We start from the raw sequence: 23615 nt of genomic DNA, 5'->3' as shown, positions 1-23615 counted from the left end.
TTTTTTAAAAAGCACCGAAATGTGCGCTGCTTTTCGGTCTGGTTACTACCGTTTACCCATCCCTAATCGCCACACACGTAGTTACAGTTAAACTGGTTATTCAGGTTTGCACTGTCAGACTAGGACGGGGGTGGGCAACATCCTCCTCTATCTCGGTGTTGCCCGAGGAGAAATTGTAGCTCTACACTCTCCTATCTTAGTTTCCTTTCAGTTGTTATATAAAAGGTCTAAATTATACTCCAAGCATCTGGTAAACATTACAGATCGCTTTACATGAGTCTCATTTCTAAACCAGATGGCTGGCTGCTTGAGAAAACAGCACATCACGACATGCAGCATAAACTGATTTAGTACTTGAAAACTAGACACCAAGTCAAGGGCTACATTGACACCTTATTTTCATTGTCAGCTGGTGGAAAAATCCTGGTGGGCACAACGCTCTCTGAATGCAAAAAGCCACTGCCACCAGCCTGAGGACTTAAACTGTCAGTGAATTCTGCTGGGATGCAGAGCAATAGCTCATACACAGCAGATGATTAAAAATATCAAACAAACATTAACTCTGGACACTGATTGCATAACTTTTGCTAACACGGTACTGCAGCTGCTGGGCTCTGGAGCTCATATGGACTGATGTGAGGAACAACTCCCCAGGTCCCACTGCTGTAGACGCTCTGTGGATCCCTGGCCAGTGCTGCAGATGCACAGTTTGCTGCATCACATCTTGTGCCAAGTGCCAAGCTCCAGCTGTACATCTGTCTGATCCCTGCTGCAACTAGGACCAAGTTTCACTGTGTGAGCGCAAAACAGCACTCACACCAGACAGAGATTATAAAAGATCTTTATTATAAATATCTATATTATAAAAACAGATATTTTAGTCTGATATAGCTTGTGGGTTATACTGGGCCTGAGACTGACCTTATTAAAAACATCACACAATGCCCATAATGTGACTGGCCTCCAAACTCAACTGAAAGAGGAGGGAAAGACTAGCTTAGACTAAACGCTGACAGGAAGCATGGTTCAAAAACTAGTTCTGTCAGGACCAATTTGGTCAAAAGTATTGTTACTGCGTCTGCAATCATTTCTATAGCATGGTATTGCTCTGACCCCAAGTGATAAGTGGAAAGCTGAAAGGGGCATTCACACCATGTAACGTCCATGAAATTCAGCAGCTTGAAGCAATAACAGGGAAAATACGTTTTAATAACAGTAAAATACAAAAAAAACCAAACTAGGATTTAAACATGCAAGAATAAGAAATTTATTCCTTACTAATATGTTATTAGTAAGGAAAACTGTACAGAATATTAAAAATGCCACATTGAAAGGCCCACTAATGGGAGTAAATGACAACACTATTTGACATGAACCGAGCTTGATTATCTATTGTAGTGACCAACTGTCAGGGTAAGGCAAGCGGGAGCACATTAAGTCAGAAATAGCATGAAATGGAGAAGCTGGGGAAATTTGCCAACGGGATACACAAAAGGGTCTCAGCTGAGCCATCAGCTGATGTTACAATCAGCCTATCAGGACTGCGTGAACTCCATGAACTTTCAGAACCAAGGTTAAATTAAATTTTCGGTTTCAATATGGAAAATTGAAGCCGCTTGTCTCTTATCTTCTATTCAGCAAACCCAAACATCAGGTGTAGTTTATTAAACCTTTAGTCTGCACTCTGGACTATTATTGTCCCACCGTCTCAAACTCTACGTAAGATTTTATTGATAAGGTTATCCGATCATTCCCACGATGAATCTTACGATACTGAAAACACAAGCAGAAGAGGCACCGTCGCTTTGTGTGCATTTCTGTCATTTATCTACTTTTAGGATCCGTCTTCTTTCTGAGCTGATCCACAAGGTTCCAAATATGCAAGTGTGCTGTGTTTCTCAAAGGGTTCCCACTCTTGCTGAGCAGTTTAACAATTTGCACAAACTTCAGTTTACACATTAATATTAAGAAAAAAAAATTTAGATTGAACATGTTTCAAGGAAGAAAACCAAAACAAAAAACACCCACAAAAGCTGTCAATGCATGAGGTCATTTGGGGAGGAAGTTGGGCTCGAGAGGCTGGAGCGTGTGCACGATGTCCGTGACACACCTAAACCCACTGGCAGTAAAAGTGGATGACACAAATGTGAAGCTATTTGACCGGCCCGCTACTGTTGTCATCTTTCACTTGTTGCTGACAGTAGTTGGCTTACCCCACAAAGCTAAGTCTGCCTTTTGAAGAAAACGAGCACCAGAATGTCAAGTTATTTAAAATGGTCACAGAACAGCCAACTGCTGGCTTCCTACGCCAGATTTCTTTTTTCTGTTTTGGAGAGGGTCAAAGTATCAAGTATCTGCATCCAGTTAAGAACACACATATCTGTGAGAGGATTATTTTGGATCAAAAGAGCAGAGGTAATGGGGACAACATAACTGCAGGTGTCCAGCAGAACAAACTCTTCAAACTCGCACTGCAGAGCAACTTCGAAAACAGCAGTGTCACAGCTAAACTAAGGAGGACGTACATATGCTTAAACTGGATTATCATATGAATTAAAGTGTGTGGAAAATGTATTACATAACACTAAGATGGGTCAAACCAGTGGCCAGAAAAACAAAGTACCAGCTAAAGAACAGGAGCCAACAGGATCAGTGTTCAATCATGCAAAGGTTATACAGACCACAGAGTTTAGAAAGTCAGGAGTCAGCCTACTCATCCTGGCATTTAAACCGCAAACATGCAAGACAATCATTCACATCACGCTGCTGTGTTATGGTGCTTTAATAACCAAGACTAGAACAACAAGCCAGCTGTATTAAACCCCCAGGTGCCTTCTGCAAGCATTTATTAATTCTGCTGTAGCTGTAGATTTGCCCCCTGTTTGTGTCTGTGTGTGCGAATAACCATCCTTCTAGTTTTTCTTGCTTTGTGTTTAGGGCCCTTGAAGGATCTGCAACATAAAAACTAAAGAGTGTTTAAGTGCCTGAGTAAAACCAAGTGATTTTACAAACCAGTAAATGTGGAATAGCCCACATTTAACTGCAAATGGTCAATGCAAAGCACCTCCTGAAAGATGAACACAAATGACCATGCTGATCATTGAATCGATCACTCATGTAGTGCAATCTGCAGCTAGTTACTGCACTCACTGATTCACTACATGCCTAAATTATCATTTGAATTTAGCAGTATATCCAGCAGCCAGTTTTTGTATACATTTTGCATGGTAGCCGACAGTTTGTAGGAGGGGGGGGATTAAAAAATTTTTATGTCGAAGTCTGACCTTCAAAGCACCTTCAAACTCTAAAGTCAACCAGCACAGACTAACCACTCAAAGCAGCAGTTGGCAAAGAAGTCGATTGTTGAGTGTGGTGGAGTGTAGCTTCACTTCCTCGTGAAACATAACCTGACAGCCGGTAAAACAGGTCATTGTTGTGTGGAGTTCTCTCACCAATGCTGGTGACGCCAACACTTTGAAGAGTTTCGGATTACAAAGTCAGGTGACTGTTGTTTTGGTGCTATACAAATAAAACTACATAGAACATGTTCTATATGCCACATAAATATAAAACAATGATTCTTGTAAGTGGCTTAAGTCCTTGCTGCTACTAATAGGTCCTGTCTGCTTGGGGGCATGCCTGCTACCGTCCACTGCAAGTAAAGGGCAAACCACACGGGCCTAGGCACTGCTCAGTGACCACCTGCCAGTGGTTGTCTCATATTCTGGTTTGCTTTGCACTTTTGTAAGTGTTTTCAGAAGAGTCAGAATCAACAATCACAAGGTTTATGGTGCTCTTTGTGAGCGATTCCACCTAGCATTAGACACCAACCTCCAGCAACCACTCCCCAAGCGGTTGAGGAGTAATTGAGGTGTAATTTTACAGTCACTTTTTGGCATCCAACCTGTTGGTTTCTCAAAAATAAAGACGCAAATCCCCATCCACTATACTAAAACTGTCTTTTTTTTTTTAAATTTTATTTCTTTTTTAGTTCACCCAGCTCTATTGAAAAAACATTATCAAAGTGGCAGTATAGATTGATAGACCAAAATATAGACAAATACCAGCATGTGCCCACTTATAAATGGTATTTTTAAGGATAAAATCCCCACCAGAGCCTACCTGGAAGCACTGCATGCCTCTTTTGGCCAATATATCCAGGGTTGGAGGAGGACAAACTTTTTTGGCTAATAGCAAGAATTGCTGTGAAGCTGCTTCACAGGCAGGAATCTAGTAATGCTCATGTTTCCTTGTGGTGCCTGGTCTATGATTATAGAGATGAGATAATTGAGAAAAACAAACAAGATGTGATTGTGAAGAAAAACGGGAGTGCAGGGGAGAGAGGGGAGGCATGTCTCTTAGCCTGACCAAAAAAACAAACAAAAAAGGATCATGCATGCATTAACCCCTTTAAAGCTGCAGAAAGTGTGCACATCACAAGAAAAAAAAAAAAGGAAAAAAAAAGACCCTGGAACAAAAGACTGTAAAAGCTTTCTCTCCCCGAACATATCTAGCATCCCACATACAGCTGCCCTTGAAAACTCAGCCTACACTGAAATACTCCCTCAAATCGTGTGTCTTCATATGAATGAACAGAAAGCTCTGTCCCTGGATGTAGCCTCGCAGGGCCTGCTAAGGCGTTTGATCAAGTGTTTGTGAAAGAGCTACTGAAGCCTACAGGCAGGCAGGCAGACAGCAAGTTGATCCCTGATGCTTCACTCTAAATAATTGATCAAATGCATTATAATGCCCCAACTGGGCACCTGTGGCTGAGGTTTAATTGTTTACAGACAGAGGAAGTCTAAGCTTTTGACAAATGCTCTCAGAGGAACAATCCACACCTGACTGATGTGAAACCCCACCTAATACCAAACAAGTGGGAGAGCGATAGATCTTTGAATTAAATGATAAAGCGTTACAGACACTAAAATGTATATATTCACAACACTAATCTAACCAAACTCAAAGATATTAGAGATGATAATAATAAAAATGTCATGATATGAAATGGTAATTCACTTTATTCATGCTTGAATCCTTAAAGATCCTTGCTTTAAATTTAATGAGAAAATCCTTTGTTGGGTAGCCAACAAACGCTGCACTGGTAAAGTTAAAAATTGCGTTTTCAACGCTCTCTGTGCATCAGACTATATAGCACTTATATTACAAGTCTGTTAACTTTGTATTATGACTAAAGGTCACTGAGGTAATCACCCAAAGAGTCCTTTGTGTGTCTTTTCTCTCTTATTCTCCATTTGTGGAATTTTTCATATATTTGTTCTCCTTTTGTAATGTTAACATTTTCTTTGCAATTTATTCATTTAATTCTGATTAGAGATTCTTTTTCCATTTCAGTTGCACTTGATTTCCCTGTAACTGTTCTATTTACCACATTTTATGTAGATTTTGCAGTTCAATTTTGTTTCACATGCTTAAACGTTAATACATTTGTTTCAAACGGAAAGTACTTTCAGTTAGCTCTCATTTTTGAATGTGCTAAATAAAATTTAGAGTAATACATTTAAATTAATTCAATTGAATTCATTTATATAACACCAAATAACAGCAAGAGTTGCCTCAAGGCACTTTATATTGTAAGGTAGTTCCAACAATAATACAGAGAAAATCCCAACCATCACACGATCACCTATGAGCAAGCACTTGGCAACAGGGGGAAGGAAGAATTCCCCTTTAACAGGAAGAAACCTCCAGCAGAACCAGGCTCAGGGGGTGGGGTGGGGCATCTATAGTGACTGGTTAGTGGTGAGGGGAGGAAGACAGAACAAAAGTCACACTGTAGAAGAGAGCCAGAGAATAATAACTAATGATTAAATGCAGTGTGGTGTATAAACACTATGAGCAAAAAGATGCAAATTAAAGAAAAGAAAGTGCATCATGGGAAGCCCCCAGAGGCCTAAGCCTTCTGCAACTTATCTAAGGGACGGTCATCTGATCCAGCCCTATGATCTTTATCAAAAAAGGAAAGTTAAAAAGCTAATCTTAAAAACAGAGAGGGTTTCTGAATGGCCTGAAAGCTGATGCTCCCTCTTCTTGAAAGTAGTAATGAGTGAAGACTTAAGATTTAAGTAGGATACTTCCCCACACTAAAGACAGAATCATAAACTGATGCAAAAAGTAACAAAACAAACACACATCTCATGTGCAAAACATCTTCGGTGAGGACCCCCCCCCCATTCCCCGGAGTCTCCAGGCTTAAGCGAAACCTGGACACATGCAATTCATAGCCTGGTGTTTGCAGAAGACAACTTGTGAAATCTCAAAAACAATATCTCAGGCCAGTGTGACGACAACAACTTTAATCCTGTGCGTACATTTTTAAAGCCCTTTACAACATCTTGAAAGCACAAGTTTAACGCAGGTCCAGTCTTCCGATTAGTTAACTGGTTTATGTGTTTGCATTTCTGACTGCATGTTTTTACACTTGAAGATGGACAACTGGGGTTAACATCGTTTTATTACATGGACAACATTTCTGGTGCTCCTTGGCAGTGCATTTTTCCTTAGCTAGGCAACAAATGAGCAACCACAAACTGAAAGAAAAAAAAAAAAAAAAAAAAAAAAAAAAAAAAAAAAAAAAAAGGATAGCCGGCTTTCCCATTTGAAAAAGAGAAGTAAAACAAAGGCAAGTAAAGATTTAGCAGAAGTTTGTTTGCTAACAAACATACTTGATTTTATGATGTTGCACAAGTTATCTTGCAAGAGGGTGAGACTGCAGAGATGCTGAATGAAGCTTAACTGATAGAAACCCATTTTGTTTTTTCCATCTGACTTTTTGATTGTGTAGTAGCATCAATATCTCCAACTGACACCATCCTGGTCCCGTTTTTAAATGAAGATTCTACTAAATGTGCTTAATTGCAACTTTCAGTGATTTATACTGAACACAGATGTTGCGATAAAGAGGTTTGCCTTGCCATTTTGTTGCTGCTAGGCAGGTTTTTTAAGAATATGTTCGTAGAGGTAGTGCAACTACCAGGGGAGAAGAGAAAAAAAAAATCATGAATCACTCGCTCGCTCTCTGGGGAGGCCAACAAGCATGCGTTGACTTCAAGTCCTGCAGGTGCAAATGCCAACAACGTGCTTATTCCAGTCAAAATCAACTTCCTGCCTGTAATTGTTGACAAAGCACGGCCATCTATGTACTTGCATTTCAGGTTAACTTAGTTTCAAACTAAGTATGCCAACCAAGTGGGAACAGAGCCAAATCCTAGAGCACTTAATAAACATTTTACACATGTGTGTGTTAATCATTGAGAGACAAACCTCTTCTGAAAGTTTATATTTGTAGGAGACCTCAGAAATATCTCTGAGGGGAAAAAATTCAATAAACCCTCTGATGATTGCAACAATTCCATTTTCTTTCAGTCAGCATGTCACCATAATCATCGTGATGAAGTAATTCTTTGAGATTTTACCTAAGCCAGTGTGTGTAATTAGAAAAAGCGTGAAAGAGGAGGGGGGAATAAAAAAAAAGGCAGACTCCATTAGGTAGAGTGAGCAGTGAAGCCCGTGATTCTCATTACACACAGCTGCCTCAAATCATTATCACGGTCACCACTCACTCTCCATTTGCACAGTAGGCGACGATTAAACCGACCACGCAGACTAATGTTTGGCTGTGACTGCCTTTAATGTGATTAGTAGCAGAATCTGCGAGGAAATTAGAAGGTGTGCGCCTCAGCTAGAGCCTCGCCACAAATTAAGAGTCTCCTGTGCTGCTGAAGTAGTTCCCCCTTCCTCGTTTAAGTAGTAAAAACGAGGAAGAGTGGCCACCCCACAAGAAATGCTGCACGAGTTTCGCGGTGGCTGGCTGCCACGTTTGTGCGCGATGTGCGAGGAATGCCAGCAGAGTCGCAGCTGGTCCTCATATCTGCGTAATTTGTTGGAGTTGCGCTACAGAAGCCTCGAGCCACCCCTCCCTTCTCTGTGTCGCATCTCTGCCTACACGTTGACAGCCTGTCGCACGGGCACTTGAAGCTCTGAAGCCCCGCTTACAGTTACAGGAGCACGAGCACACACAGACATACACGGACAGAGACGCACACAGGGGCGCGCGCGTGTCTCCACAAGGCGATTTGAAGCGTGTACGTACCAGAAATGTCGGCGCTTTTCCTCCCGGCGTGAAAACTTAGGAGAGAGTGTTGAAGTGAGGCGGGAAGCGAAAAGTAGCGAGTACCGCTACGAAAGACTGAGTGGAGCCCCAGCAGGAAGCCAGCGGAATAAATGAACCCCGTGACGTCAGGGACAGCGGTCTCGCGCACAGATAGGAAGAAGATGATGAGGTCTCACTCCTACCTGTTTCAGCTACTCGGCCTACGGAGACACGAAAAGACTTTCGACTGAGACTTTTCTCCTAATTATGACTTACTATCGTTTAATTATGAGACAGAGGTCATTATTACCTGAGGCAAAACCTGCAAGGCTTTCTAAGCCTTAAATCATCGATTTATTAGGACATCACGTTCACAGTAACACTTTCGTAGAAACTGGAAGTATCCTCGTGGTACGTTAGATGAAGAAAAATGGCAGTAGCTAGGACTAAATAAGGTTTCTGTGCAAAACCTTTTGTTGTTTCAGCACCGTAGGTGTGAAACCACTTCATCAAATTTGCATCTTTCCCATAGCAAAAGTGGGCGGAGTAAGCATCAAACAGTTCACCCTGAAAAGCATGGGCTGAGGAAAAGGAGACACAATCAGGTCATAACATTTTTGTAACTAGCGCATTTCTCAGGCGTGGGCAGTTCATTTCCCCAAGGGGCCTCGTGAGAAACTGGGACTGTTGTGGAGGGCTGCATCAAAACACAGAGCCCAGTTCAGCTCATATTAATGTTATCCTCCTTACTGTATGAGCTCATTGCTGAGGCCCTCCACAGCAGTCCTATTTCTCATCTGGCCCCTTGGGAAAATTAGTTCCTTGATAGAAACTGAAATATGATGTACTGCTGCAACAAAAACGGCAAAAGTGTGCAATCATATTTCTATTTTTGGAAATGGGTTTAATTGGTCCCATTCACTGAACCAGTGATGAGGTGGATAGGATGGTTTTAAAAGGATTAGATAATTAAAATTAAAAAAAGTGGCATGTAGATGGGTGGTTCCCAGACTGCATACACTATACTAGCTACATGTAGTTACATGTCTCCACTCTGGGTCACATGGCACACCTAACAAAGGCAGGTACTTTGAAATTCCTCACCTTGCCCAGTGAGGAAGGAAGCAGAGCCATTAAAAAGCCATGGAAGTTGTTCTAAAAGTGAGGAAAAGTAACATTATGCTGTCGTGGGCTGTCGATTTCATCGAGCCTCTTATTCCTACCGTAATGTAAATGCAAAACTTACACCAGTGTATAAGTACACTGCTCAGAAAATTAAAAGAATGCTCTGAAAACACATCAGATCGCAACTGGATAAAGAAAAAGAAATTATTCCGCATATCTATACTGATATGTACTGGGTAATGTGATATGAATGAAAGGATACCACATCGTTTGATGGAAAAGAAAATGATCAGCCTATAAAGGGCTGAAATCAAAGAGAAAAAATGATGTGGCAGGCTAATCCGTTTTGCCAAAATTTCATAGTAGCAGCTAAAAATGGTACTCAATAGATTGTATGTCCCCCAGGTGTTTGTATGCATGTGTGACAATGTCAGGGCATGCTTCTAATGAGACGATAGATGATGTCCTGGGGATCCTCTCCCAGATCTGGACCAGCATCACTGAACTCTTGGACAGTCTGATGTGCTACCTGGTGGGGTTGGATACTACGAAACATATTGTTCCAGAGTGTTCTGTTGGATTTAGGACAGGCGTCTGAGGGCCACTCAGTGGTAGTAATTCCTTCATCCTCCAGGACTTGTGTGTATACTCTGGACTGGACGGTGGTCTGTCTGATGTGCAGTGCAGGAGTCTGTACTGTCTCCATTCCTGTTCACCCTGTTCACCTCAGACTTTCAGTACAACGCCTGGTCATGCCAACTAACGAGATAATATGACAAAGTGTTGGAGTGCTTGGAAGTATTAGTGATGAGCATAAGAAAGAATACAGAGCATTAGTAGGTAATTTGTGGAGTGGCCTGAAAGGAATCATCTGGTTATGTGTGTGAATAAGAACAGAAACGATGACTGACTTCAACAGGAAGAGGACAGCTCTATGACCCGTGTCTATCCTGAGACAGGATGCTGATGTAATGTTTGAGTACAAGCACTGGGGCCTCCACATTAACAACTGAGTGAACTGCAACACCATCACAGATACTGTGTATTTCCTATGAAGCTGAGAGTCTTGTGTGTGTGCAGTAAAATTGAGATTTTCTATTAGTCATGTACGCAGAGTGCAGTGTGCTGGAGCTGGTGACACTGTGGACTCTCATCTCTCTCCCTCTTTTCTCCTCTTAAAGCAGACAGTGTTCTGAAACTTTTAAAGCTCTGCAGAAAGACTTGAGAACTGTTGCACAGCACCACTTAAAAAAACAGAAGAACGTAGTACTCCTTGGAAGCACAATATGAAGAAAAGAGGGATGTCTTGAGACATTTGGACACTAACCTCTGTCATATGTGGTCATTGTTAAATAATACACCAATCATCAGATAGCTTTATATTTCTAAATATAAAAATTCTGTGAATCTGATCAAACAGATTTTAAGAAAAAGAGAAATGCAAACAAGTTTTGCAACTTTTTCCTAAACAAAATGTACAAAAATGGGCTGATATCAGACAGAGTAGCCATCTGAATACACTTTGACTTTGATACTTCGACCAAGGAAACAAGAAAGGAGAACGAAACAGTAAAATATGCCACTGTGTTACCTGATTTTTGTGTTTATCTTTTACATAAATAAATTTGCACTGTAAATGATTGCAGAGAAGGCACAAATCAGTGCACAAGGAAAACAAAAATCATCAGAATTCAGGAAATGAAGTGTTTGAAGGTCAAAGTTTCCTGGGGGACGTCCAAAAGCTACGCTCATTCTTCCCTATTCTGCCTGCACGCTGCAGAGAAAACAGGTTAGCTTAGTTGTATCTACTGAAACCCAGAGCTAAACTAGCACTCTTACGCTGAAATAATACAAAATGGCCCCATGTTAAGTTAACAAGGACATAATAGTAGATCATCAGAAGCAAGAGACTGTGCTTTTGTTTAGCTGGGTGGACAAACTAGTTTAACAGAGACTTGTTTCATTCTGGATGAATACTGAAAGAGCAGTGTTCCAGCTCCAATATTACTCATAGACTACATTATTAAAGATATACCTTGTATACTTATAGTACAAAAATTAGAAGCTAAATGTACAGAATCACAGGCAACAGGCTCCAGATGCAAGAGCAGGGCATGAGCAGTCCTAACCAAAGAGAAGGATCTGAAATTTTTTTCCATACTTTACACAATATAAGCCAAGAGTTTACAGAAAGGCTTACATCTGCAATATCCATATTCATGAAAGAATCAAAATCTAAGTAGAACATATGGGAGTCTGGTGTGTGTGTGTGGAGAGGTTTGGAGATATCACATTTATTTGTGGAAAAACACGGGCTCTTAATGTGGAAATCAAAGAAAGAAAAAAAATCAGCATCAGTCCACGGTATGATCATGTGGGGATCAGCCTCTTCCTTAGCATTTTCCCAGTGTGGGTGGTTTGGTGGGTGCATGTGTGTGAAAGAGTGCTATGTGCTGCCAAACACAAAGCAGGCAACATTTCGCCCTCTAGTGTTCACGGCTGTGTTTGGACTTGATTCCGACGCGCAAATAACTGAGTGCTGCTCAATGAAAAGTACATAGATAGATGAGAAAAGGTCACAAAGTATTAAGGTACTTGGGATTTTTTGGGATTTTTTAAACTTAAATATTTGGATTCTCTTTGTATTACATAGTGTTATAGTGTAAAAATATACAAAACATATTGCATAAATGCATGCATGTGCAATAAAACTAACAGACCTAAAACCCCTGATTATTTTAACAAACATATAACCATTTACTTGTTTGATATCACTAAACAATATGTATACGTCACGCTTATTTACATATCTGAACGTGTATATCAAACACACACTGTTGTTGTATTCACATTTTGGCATGGAGATGCTGCTAATCCATTTTTATGCCACTGTCATTGCACAAAACAGGTGTTTCTCTGTTCTTTTGTGTTACACTGGTATCTCTCTTTTGAATACAATTACACAGTGCTTTATATTTGAATTTGCAACCCATGTAGATGAGCTAAAGTTAGAGGGCGGGACAACAATTGGATCAAAGCAGGTATATCTTTAGTATCATATGTAGCAGTTTTTACTCTCTCTCTCTGTTATGACAAAAATCTGTAACCATAGAGCCAGTTTCATGTATGAGGGGACAGGGTTCAAGATGTGCTTGAAAATCATGTTCAGATCTTTTTAAATTACTGACTTCATACACTTAATTACTTTTGGATCAAATGGTGATTCCCCCTTGGAACTGTAGCTAATAAATCTTCAACAACAGTTACTTTTACTGGAAGTTAAGAACTAGGATGAAGCGATGACTTCAGAATTGAGCTATACGTGGCGCCGACTCTTAGCTCAATTACTTTAGATTCATAGAGATATTATCTTATCGTTAACTGTATTACTGTGCCAACACAGTATATTGCTGCCAAACAGACCTATCAGATCTGCTGAGGTACGTGTCCCTGTAGCATGAAGCTACATTTCTGAGAAAGTGTATGCTAGGCTGAGGCTTCCATGGGTGGGCAATTCATTCTCCAAAGGGGCCACATGAGACACTAGGACTGTTGTGGAGGGCTGCACCAATACGCTGAACTTAGTTCTGCTCATTATTGCTTAGGCTATGCTGTAGTGTATAGAGTTAAGATGAAGCTTTCTATTTCTACGCAGTGTTACTGAGCCATGACTTCATGTTGTAGCTATGAACTGTCACCAGGGGACAGTATCAGACAATATTTCCAGCCACCTGTTTCTGTTTTTATTGGCTCTAGCTTAGCTCCTACCCCAGAGAAAACAGAAGTTGTAGCATACAAAGAACTTTATGAAAGAGTGAAGCTTGCAGTAAACTTTAAAATACTTGACTATATTTTTACATACAAAAAACTTACAGTGTTCACACGTGATGTATGCCGTACCCCTCTGGATACACAGTATGTCCATCCATTCTCTTCCACTTCTCCAATTCAGGGTAGTTGGGGGGCTGGAGCCTATACTGGCTGTCGGAGAGCAAGAGGCAGGATACACCCTGGATAGGTTGCCAGTCTGTCGCAGGGCTAACACATAGAAACAGACCACACAGCATATGTCTGTACTATATTCAAACTTGTTTCATATTTCTGCAAGTAAGATTGGAGTCACTGTAGCCGCAGCTGTTGTTATGCTACCTACCGGTAACCATGTGAAACTCACAAATAGTACTCCTTCCAACAGAACGTGTTTGGTCTTATTGGTGAACGGCTGTGGAATCAAAGCACTTTGAAATCGGATGATGCTTTTTTAATACACCCTGTACAATCAGACAGTCACATTATTGTACTGACATATGTGCACAATGTACTGAGGTTCACAGTTGTTTCAGGACGTGTAAAGTTGTGAAACCTCATGTGTAATGTGCAAAAGAATAATCTGACCAGGAAGTTGTTCTTTTAAATCTCATTTTGGGGGCAGAATCACCAAATATTTAACCTCCGGACAAAAAATAAAGCTCTCAGACAAATGGAGTTGATCCAAGATGGTTGCCAAGTTGTGAAACTTGCTTCTCTGGGGGGAAAAAGCAATTCAAATCATCCACAATGCAGGTTATAGGGAACATACAAACCCACTATTTTTGCAGTCTGAAATATTGAAAATTGACGATATAGTGAAATTCCAAACAGCACAAATTCTATTCAAAGCAAAAAATAAAGAACTGCCAGGTAATATTCAGAGTATGTTTTTTTTGAAAGAAGGAAGTTATAATTTAAGGGGTTTTTGTAACTTCAAAACAATGAAGTACTACAAGAAAAGGCTTTTGTGTTTCTGTTCATGGAGTGAAACTATGGAACAAACTGAATATGGAATTAAAGCAATGTCCAAACATAAAACTGTTCAAAAAGAGTTATAAAAATATGATCTTCTCGATCTATAAAGAAAAGGAAAATATTTAAATTAAGTGAATGTCTCTATTTAAAAACAAACAAACAAACAAAAAATTCATGATGTGATATTATAGTATATAGTATATCAAAAATCTGTTCACTATTTTTATTATAAATTATATCAGTAAGGAAGCTGACTAAATATTCACTGATAATTTATGGCAAAGGGGTGGGATTAAATAAGTGTATACTTCTTCCCACTCCCTTTCAACATGTAAATTAATCAGAATTTTTTTTGTATGTAATTTGTATAGTATTTTTTTCTCTCTTATTTCTTTTCTAAATGTACTTGTATATTGTTCACATGTTGAAATAAATTACCAATCAAATCAAATCAAATCAAAACCCCAAGCATCATTTTGAGTGGGTGCAATCAGCTCAGGTGGCTAAGGTAGGCAACCCAGAATACAGACTGATCTAAAAGCAGTAAGAACAAAGACTCCAGCAGGAGGAAACACAGTAGAAGCAGGGACTCATACAAGATACATACCAGGGAGTAGTAACTTTCAAAAATGCAAGGCAAGACTGAAACAAATGTAACTAAAAGATGCCATAACCATCTGAATATGTGAAACGTATAGGAGAACAGCGAGGGATATTTTAAGAAAAGGTAAGCGTTTCTTAAAATACACAGTCCAACAGGTGAAATCTAAAACCCACAAACAAGAGACTTAGACATGCAGGAGTAACACAAGACTATATACACAAACAGGACTGATTAGACAACAGGACACGGGAGGGATCACCTGACAGCAGACAATAACGGTCAAGGAAACATAGGAAGAAAGAGACCGGAAGTAAAACTAACCTTCAACATAAAACAGGAAATAACCAAAACATAATAAAAGACATAAAAAGTTACAGACAAAAGAACACAAAGGGACTAAAACCAGACGGAGGACTGGCACTGGAGAGCCGACCTCTACTACTACTACTCTATTATATTATTATACTACTATAATAATGTAATATAAAATTATACTACTATTATATTATTAATACTACTACTACTACTACTACTACTACTACTACTAATAATAATAATAATAATAATAAAGACATTAACCCAAAATTATAATACTAAAACTCATCATCAGGGTAATAAGATCAAACCAGAAACAACACTCTGAAATGAACGACAAACCTCAAATTAAGCCTCATAAACTGAGGAGACTAAGTATCCAAGCTACACAGTATCAGTAATGAAACATCGAGTTGCTCTTCATCACATAAATATAACTAAAATCAAATCTTTTTTTCTGTAGGATTGTGCAAAAGAGTCCAAACTTTGTCTCGATTTTCAAAAGAACGGGCGGACCTTCACTAAAGCTGTCTGACATGATGTGTATTTCTTGCTGTCAGCTCCACTGAAGTGACCGGTGATTAAGCGCAGGCCTACGTGGGAACTTGCCTCTGCAGATCACATCTGGCATTCGTCTGTCAGCCTCTACTTCTGTTTGTTTTACAGTCCGGTTCACATTTATGTCTTTATAAAGGCCTGTGTTTGACGTTTAAATCACGAAATGCAGCGTGAACTTTTTCCACCCCATTAAACCTGATCCTGCTTTTCCCCCCCCCCCCCTTTTCTCCCCTCCTCCGCCTCCCCCTCACCACCGCTGCTGCTGCGCTCCTCATACTTTCCAAATAAAACGGATCCAGCTGTGTCCAGCTGTGTGCCCTGCGTGCGTCACACCCGTGTGCTGCTCGGTAGACAGACTAGGTGGAAGAGAAGGAAAGATGTCCGGCATCGCGCAGCTGTCGGTGTTCCGGGGTTTGTGCTTTCTGTGGGCAGCCGTCGGCACGGCGAGGAGCGGGACCTTGTTCCCGCGGGAGAGCCTGGAGCGGGGGCCGGTCAGCTTGACCGATATGTTCCGAGAGGTAGAGGAGTTGATGGAGGACACTCAGCACATACTGGAGGAGGCAGTGGACCAGGTTGGCGTCATATTTTATCCATTCATATAAAGCCAGTGCTGACTGGCAGAGAAATCCAATGTGTCCATATTAAAGTAAATACGCGACAGTTTTATTAGAAAGCAGGGGGATAAAAAGTGTTTCAAATTATTTTAATGCTCAGTTACTTTTAGCAGACACATAGTTTCCGTGTCTGCTTTAAATCTGACCCACGCCGTGCTGAGTACCACCGTCACTCATCATGATAGTATTTGCTTAAAATAGAGATTTCCCGGCCAGACACTCAGTTCAATAAAAGAAAAGGCAATACGGAAGAGCTCCTGCAAGAACTTCATACAAAAAGCTTTTTCTAGACAGCCTTCAGTACCTTGTGTTTGTTATTTTCCTTCCCAAGAATTGAATTTCAGCAGGTCCGATACATTTCCTGATGTCAGTGAGCGTCTGGTTTTAATCATTTCTGGGCTACTGGGAGGTTTCCCTGTTGCATCAAGCAGAGAATGCAAACTATCCATTTTTATAGCCCCCTTAAGGATCCATATTTTCCAAAATATGAACAACAGATGTACAGTATAACATATGCTGCTCTTTATTTAAGATTTACCCTAATTTTCCTTCCAACAGATCACTACAGAGAGTGCAAAATCCTCTTCAGGCTCACTGGAGCTGGGTCCTAACTACCACAATGAGACTACGATGGTGATAAAGAACAGAGACAAAGCAGTTAAGGTGCTAGACAGAACTGACAAGGTAAGGATTCACTCATTACCGTGTAACTTTCACACACAAGCCATTCACTTCATAGTCTACAGTGTCTGAGTGGGTTTAGGATTAATTGGTAAGAAAAGAAAAGTTGTTTTTCTTCCCCAGGTCTGCAGTATTTCACCCCCTTACTGTTTTTATAGGACACTAACAACAACACTGGGGAGACTCATTTGTCCCATGTTCATATGGAGATCTCCAGCCAGTGGAACAACATGAATCATGTGAGTCTTTTACCTCTTGTCCTTGATCCAGACCTAAACCTAAACCAAGTTTTAAACAAGGTTTTGTCTTTTTCTTCTGTGTCCACATTTTCCCGATGCTGCCATGAAGCTGCTATTTTTATGTGAGTCAGTATTTTGTACTGAGATTAATAGTTTAACATTTTGGCTTGTATCAAGTTGGGATTCTGGAAATATTTTGGAGAAACACAAAATCCAACTCACTTAGTTTCAGACCTCTTTTCAAAGCGATGGAAAGTTTACAGGCTGCCTTTTGGAAACAGATAAAAGCTCAAGCCTCTTTTTTATTACATTCCAATGAGAATCTGTCAGTATTATTTTAAATATTTATCAGCTTTTAGAGTGCTTGATTTCAGATGCATTTTCCTTCAGTTTGGGAAATATTCCACATTTGTAAGACGAGACAGAGAGAAAGAGAGGTTTTTGAAACCATGGGACCATTGTATTAATACGTTTTTTCAAAAAAAAAAAGAATGATCTCATCCAGCAAAGAAACCTACCATATACTTTTCATAGTTTTCACCAAGCGGAGGCCAGCTTGGATTGAGGTTGCTGCTGCTGCTTGCTGCCTGCTCTTTACTTTACGGTGGTGGTTTTGATCTTTTTCTTTCCTGGCAGCTGTACAGATGGTGGTTATGTTAATAGAGGAAAAAATGCCAAGGAAGCAAGGAAGATTGTAAGCCAAAAAGATGTACTTTTGTAAAGAAAATACTAAAACAAACAAATTAAACAACTAACGACATATGTCTTTAACCTTATTTGTTAAGTCACAGTAGAGTCAGTTAATCGCATGGCACTGTTGCTGCTTCAAAAAAAAAATTTAGTCAGCGCATGGGGAGTTGAAGAAAAGCACATGTAAGCTAAAATGTGGAAACATTTGGTTAAAATGTGGATGCTTTTTGGATGAGTGGAGGCAGTCTGTGAGTAATGTGATTTAAGTGAATAGAGGGTCTAGATAATTTCCTACAGCACTGCTGTCCATAATAATTGTCAGTCAAATGCCTTATTGTTGCTACAAAGCGTTGCAGACAACTGTGGCTACTACATTTCAGCTGTTGCGTTAAATGTCCCGTATTTTGCTCCTTTGTGGTTTCATAACACTGGTCTGTGCTCTTTTTACCCTGATTCTGCATACCTCCATTTCAGCTGCTGAATTTTCTGATGGGTTACCTAGCCCAGCTAAGACACTGCGTTGGCATGAGTTCTCTACCTAACTCGTTAAGTAGCAGTGCAGCATTCTTAGAAAATGTCAGTTGCCAATAAAACTGCAAGGCATGCGCTCCCTCTTTGTTCACTCTTTGCTTGTGAGTGTGCTGAAAGAGCTATTAGGCAGAAACCGTGCCTTTGTGTCAACTTGTAAGATAGATAAGTAATGAGAAGACAAATTGTATTAAGCTGTGTGAGAGAATAACTGAGCTTCTGCCAGGAGCACTTCAGACAAACCTAGGATTGTTTCTCCATTTTCAGACATTTATATTTGGTGGCATTTCTGGGACCTCCCCGCCATTTGAAAATCATACGTAGAAAGCCTAAGAGGAGGGGGAACAGCAGCAAGATCCTCCTACTGTTATGATTTAACCGAAGCAGGATGGGACACAAGAAAAGCAGTTGACAAGGTTTATTCACCAATTCATAATGTGCAGTGGAATTTTCAGAGGCAAAGCCAGAGAGGAGAGACATTGTAGGAGAGTGGTGAAAACAAACAAGCAGACTAGAGAGCAAAACAATAAAATACTGTGTGGAATTCCTTTCACACAAGGAGGAAATCTGGAGCACAGCACAATTCTAAGGTGTTAACTTGAAAACACAAAAAAATTAACACTAAAGAGTCTGAATTATATTATAAACAATCTGTAGAGTGTAGGCGGAAGAGCTGGCGCCATGGTGGATGGGACAAGTGCACAATCCAGGGAACCAGTGATAACAGTTGTGTAGCCATGGCTCTGGGAAACACACAAATGTACACAAATGCAGGGAGAGAAAGGTCAACACTGCAGGCAAGCAAGGATTGCCCACAGAACAAAGCAGACAACCGACATGGTTCAAGTCAAAAATAGCGCAAACAGGCTGAACAATATGGGGTGGTGGTGGGTGACAAAGCAGCTTGCAGCAAAATAGCACGCTCCTATAAGACTTGCTAATAGGATGAGCAGAATAGAATCTGCTAAGCCGCCAGCTGATGAGAGCAGGCATCTGAAATCTGCTGAACTTGACTCCCCGACCTGCAAAAAATAACAGTTGATTTCCAAGCTTTGCAACTTTGTCATGTTACATTTCCTCAGAAAAATATAAAGAAGAAACCCCCAAAAAAGCATGATAGAGGAACTTTAAGTCATCCATTTCTCACAAATAAAACCAGGACTCTGTAATGTGTGATTAATATCTAACCTTTTAGCTTCATTTGACCTGTTTTCCTGTATTGATGAGGTAGAAACGCAGACAGTAATAACGCTTTCGGGCAAGAAAACTGAAATCTAAATTTACAGTGGGAAAGGAGGTCTGGTTTAAAGATGTTCTTTGTTTGCTTCCTGTGTTAAACTTTCACAGGCCACACTTTCAAAGATAGATCAGAGAAATCCACCCATGTGGCTGGGATGGTTTTTGGCATGCACTGTTTCCTCTCACCACTGGAAACAAGTCAAACTAAATCTCAAATATCTCATTAGCATAAAGACTTGTTGACTTCCTCTGCTGGAAAATCCACCCTTAAAAGTGCATTTTTCAGCATGCACAATATTTGTCTCTTTGTTGCATGGTGTACACGGTGTTCCTGCAACAAACTCACAGTTAGCATCATTTAACAACAAGTTTATAATATTTCCAGCTTGGTCTTAAAAGCCCAGATTGTTTCAGGCATTAAAAAAATTTGTGTTTTCTTTTAAGCACCGTTTCTTTCTGTGAGTCATCCTAGAAAGGGCACATATTTGAAGATAATTTCTTTACCTTCAACATGCTGGAGTGCAAATCAAGTGTAGAGGACAGAAGGAGGGGATACTCTAGAGACCCAGCCCTTCTGTTGCATTCAGATGCCACTGATGTTATCCTTAATGCAGTTTGCATGGAGATGGACCCAGCAGATACCGGGAAGTCATTATGTGGGGGTGCAGTGGAATAACGTACGACTGTTATTGTGATACAGGCAAATAGCACTCAGCTACACTGAATTCTGTTTGGCTGAGTGCTTCTTGATAATGATATCCATTGTGAGATGAGATTATTTTCAAGATGCATGTATTTCTTATCTAAAACTATATAAATACTTCTGTTAGGTTCTTCATCACTTCATATATTTGTAATTCATTTTTCTCATCCCACAGGAATGCATGGTGGACGAGGACTGTGGCAACCTGAAATACTGCCTGTATGAGATTGAGAACTCCAAATGCCTCCCCTGTATCCCAACAGACATGGTGGGGAGACAGTTAGTGTTGTCTTTTGTGGTTGCGATGAGCTACTATAATCAGTGTCTTTGCTTCAAGTACAGCATCACTAGTCACGATGAACCCACAGACGATTCACACTTCCCCTCTAATCGTTGTATTGCCTTTCAGCTTTCGAGGGAACAACCTTCCAGCTACAGTACAGTGTGACTGGCTGCATGTAAAAGTAATCACCATAACTTAACCTGGTGGTTTCTGGACTGTCAGTCCCATCGGTCTGAAAGCTCAGCTTTAGCCTCCATGTTGTTTTTGTTGAGCTACAAAGGAATTTGGGCAAAAAGAGTGGAGTACAAGTTTATCAGTTATGCTTGAAAGTTTGAGTAGTGGATGCATCCATAAATGGTTTGGATGATAAGGGCTAACAGACTAATAAAATACTGGAATTTCACTCACTGATAGGAGCTCTGCCGTTGAGAGGTTCAGTTCAGTCACTCAGATTAGCAGTGCTTGGCTAAAACCTGTCAGTCACAGAGACAACATGGCTAACTTTGTCTCAACATAATACATACAGGGGAAAAAATTAAAATTGAAAAATCACAAACAAACAGTTGTTATCTAGGAGAAACGTCCACAGAAGCTAGTTCTGTTCTAAGCTGTAAACATCCTTTATAATGCTGATAAGTTGGACAGCATTGTTACTGTGTTACTGTGCCTCCCTTGTGTCCATTGGGCTACGTATTGATAATCCTTGACTCTACGTTTGTGTATTTCCTGTTTTACTTTGACAGTCTGTGTCCTGTGTCAGTGTATTCTGTTTTCCTTCCTCCCTGGCTGGTCTTGTCTGATTAGTCACAGCTGTGTTCCTCACCTGTTTGCCATTTCCTCCTTTCCCTCTGAGTGTATATACGTTTCCCGCTGTTCCTCGTTGGATCATCTGCTTGTTCTTCATGTTCTTTTGTTTAGCTTCTCCCAGTTTAGGTTTTGTTAGTGTTTTCAGTTCCCCTTCCGTTAAATGCTTTACAGTGTTTTTTACAGCCACCAATGAAAGGCTCACTTTCAGTTTAAACCTCCACCTGTTCCTCTACTTGTCTGCACTTGTGTCTGCACCTCTCATCTCCACACAGTCTGCCCTTGCAAACCGTGACAATATGGGGACTTATATATTTGAAGCCTCACGTGGCCAATAGAGGAACTGCAATTTCTGCAGTTTTTTTTTATTAGAAATATACAGCATAGAAAATATTGGACATAGTTTTAATGTTATGTGCAGTAGACAAAAAGTAGCACTGAACTTGAGTTTAAAGATAATTTGTGTTGAATGTTTGTTTTGAATAAAACATTTTCTATTGTAAAGTGGCAGAAACAAGTATTTAGATCGTTTACATAATACAATCCATAATCTTGGTTAATTAATGGTACCAACGTTTCTGAAATAAATGATGTATACTACAATATGTGCAATATTTGCTCCTAAATAGCAGATTAGAAGTGGAATGTAGCATAACATAGAAATACCACCCCATGCCCCCCTCTGCACACACCACTGGACTTGAAAATGTTCAAAAGTAACACAAGTGACATAAAAATGCATTAAGCAAAACAAAAAAAAAGTGCCCTTTATGCCGTGATGTAATGCTATCTACATGAATCCAAAAGGATGCACTTGACATACTTTTTTTTTAACATATCTGATTGCGTGTCCTCACATAGCCCTGCATCAAGGATGAGGAGTGCTGCTCTGATCAGATGTGTGTTTGGGGCCAGTGCACAGTGAACGCCACCAGTGGAACAGAGGGAACCATCTGTCAGAGTCAGAGTGACTGCAGGCCACACCTCTGCTGTGCTTTCCAACCAGGTAAGTTTCTTCTGGGTTGGAACACCAGAGAGACTACCTTAAAGTGCCTAATTGGATCTGTTTGCTATTTTCAAGCAATCTGTAATATGTTATTATCTCAACCTGTAACCAGTTCTAAATGCTTGGTGACAGAATTTAGGAATCAAGCATAGTCCAAGACTAACAAAGTCAGAACGGGGATAGTCTAAGTGAGACATTGTGATTTGGACTGACCAGTCAATGACTTAGAAGGTTCAATAAAGGCAATTTTAAACTTCATGTATTTTTTTCACTGCTGCTTCCATCAGAGCTTTTGTTTCCAGTATGTAACCCCAAACCGGGCAAGGGGGAGTCCTGTCTAAGCCACCCCAACCTGCTGATGGACATGCTAGCCTGGGACCAGGAGGGTCCCCGTGACCACTGCCCCTGTGCCGATGACCTTCAGTGCCAGCCTCATGGGTGAGACCAAACACAGCAGCACACGTTTACAGTGAAAAAAGAGCAAGTGTAATTTTTTTTTTGCTTGAAATTCACATTTTTCTCTTTTCTTGCAGCCGTGGGTCTGTGTGTGGATAACAGTACTAGAGACTTACAGTGCAGCAGAGTTAGATGAAATGACCTTAACAATCCAAAGACGGACGCCTCTGCTGATCAAGAGCTGCTGAAAGTACAGGCTGTTGCTTCAGGACTGAACTTGCACTCACTGTATTATTTATGCCTTACTGCCAGTGTATATTATATATATATTAAAAACAACAACAACAACAATAAATGACTTGTTTTCAGCTTTGAGAACCAAGGAAAGCACGTTCTGTTATTTACTGGTGATCTTATTTTTGGTTTGTCAGCAGTGAACACTGGAGGGCGAACTTTTACACATTTAAAAACTTGGTGGGTATGTCTTTTTGTAATGACCTTTCATTGACATTACTGGAAACTATTAAATGTCAAGAAAATGTGTGAAGGAGAATTAATAAGGAGGAGAATCAGTGAATCAGACTGCATGTGCACTCGGCTCCTTAACCTTGTGATATCTGCTGGACTACAAAATGCACATCGTACTTCAGCCTGACTTTCTGACTCATATTATTTCATGCAGGTCATATAAAAAAGAACCAGAGGTGAAAAATATCACTTACAAATTCAAAAAGTTGGATCCATCTATCCACTTATCCTTTTCAGGGTCCTGGGGGGCGCTGGAGCCTATCCCAGCTGTCTTAGGGCGAGAGGCAGGGTACACCCTGGTCAGGTCACCAGTCTGTCGCAGGCGACCAATCATACTCACATTCACTCCTGCATTCAATCCTATGGGCAATTTTATGTTTTCCAGTTAACCTGTCCCCACTAAC

General features: G+C 40.4%; 2 protein-coding genes across 3 annotated transcripts in view; one reads left to right on the top strand and one right to left on the bottom strand.

Annotated features, from left to right (window-relative positions):
• far1 (fatty acyl CoA reductase 1) overlaps positions 1 to 8266 on the bottom strand; it is a 25281-nt gene extending 17015 nt beyond the window's left edge. For both annotated transcript variants that reach the window (XM_005739064.1, XM_005739063.2), the window contains exon 1: positions 8114 to 8266. The gene's annotated coding sequence lies outside the window, so the exon portion shown is untranslated. The remainder of the gene's footprint in view (positions 1 to 8113) is intronic.
• Positions 8267 to 15742: 7476 nt separating this feature from the next.
• dkk3b (dickkopf WNT signaling pathway inhibitor 3b) lies at positions 15743 to 23070 on the top strand. Its single transcript, XM_005739062.1, has 7 exons — positions 15743 to 16072; positions 16673 to 16798; positions 16954 to 17034; positions 20370 to 20462; positions 22143 to 22287; positions 22575 to 22725; positions 22821 to 23070. The coding sequence occupies exons 1-7, from the start codon at positions 15878 to 15880 to the stop codon at positions 22840 to 22842; spliced, it is 813 nt and encodes a 270-aa protein (XP_005739119.1). The 5' UTR covers positions 15743 to 15877; the 3' UTR covers positions 22843 to 23070.
• The last annotated feature ends 545 nt before the right edge of the window (positions 23071 to 23615 follow it).

This window comes from Pundamilia nyererei, unplaced genomic scaffold, assembly GCF_000239375.1.
Source record: "Pundamilia nyererei isolate P.nyererei 1_Seehausen unplaced genomic scaffold, PunNye1.0 scaffold00089, whole genome shotgun sequence".
NCBI lineage: Eukaryota > Metazoa > Chordata > Actinopteri > Cichliformes > Cichlidae > Pundamilia > Pundamilia nyererei.
The sequence above is the reverse complement of the archived record's forward strand: the minus strand, read 5'-3'. Positions and strand labels throughout refer to the sequence as shown.

What these genes read in the sequence shown, in the direction of transcription:
- dkk3b (XM_005739062.1), top strand. Translation starts at nt 15,878, where the DNA reads ATGTCCGGCATCGCGCAGCTGTCGGTGTTCCGGGGTTTGTGCTTTCTG. An exon ending in TGCTAGACAGAACTGACAAG is followed by an intron (nt 16,799 to 16,953) that starts GTAAGGATTCAC and finishes CTGTTTTTATAG; the next exon opens with GACACTAACAACAACACTGG. An exon ending in CCTGTATCCCAACAGACATG is followed by an intron (nt 20,463 to 22,142) that starts GTGGGGAGACAG and finishes GTCCTCACATAG; the next exon opens with CCCTGCATCAAGGATGAGGA.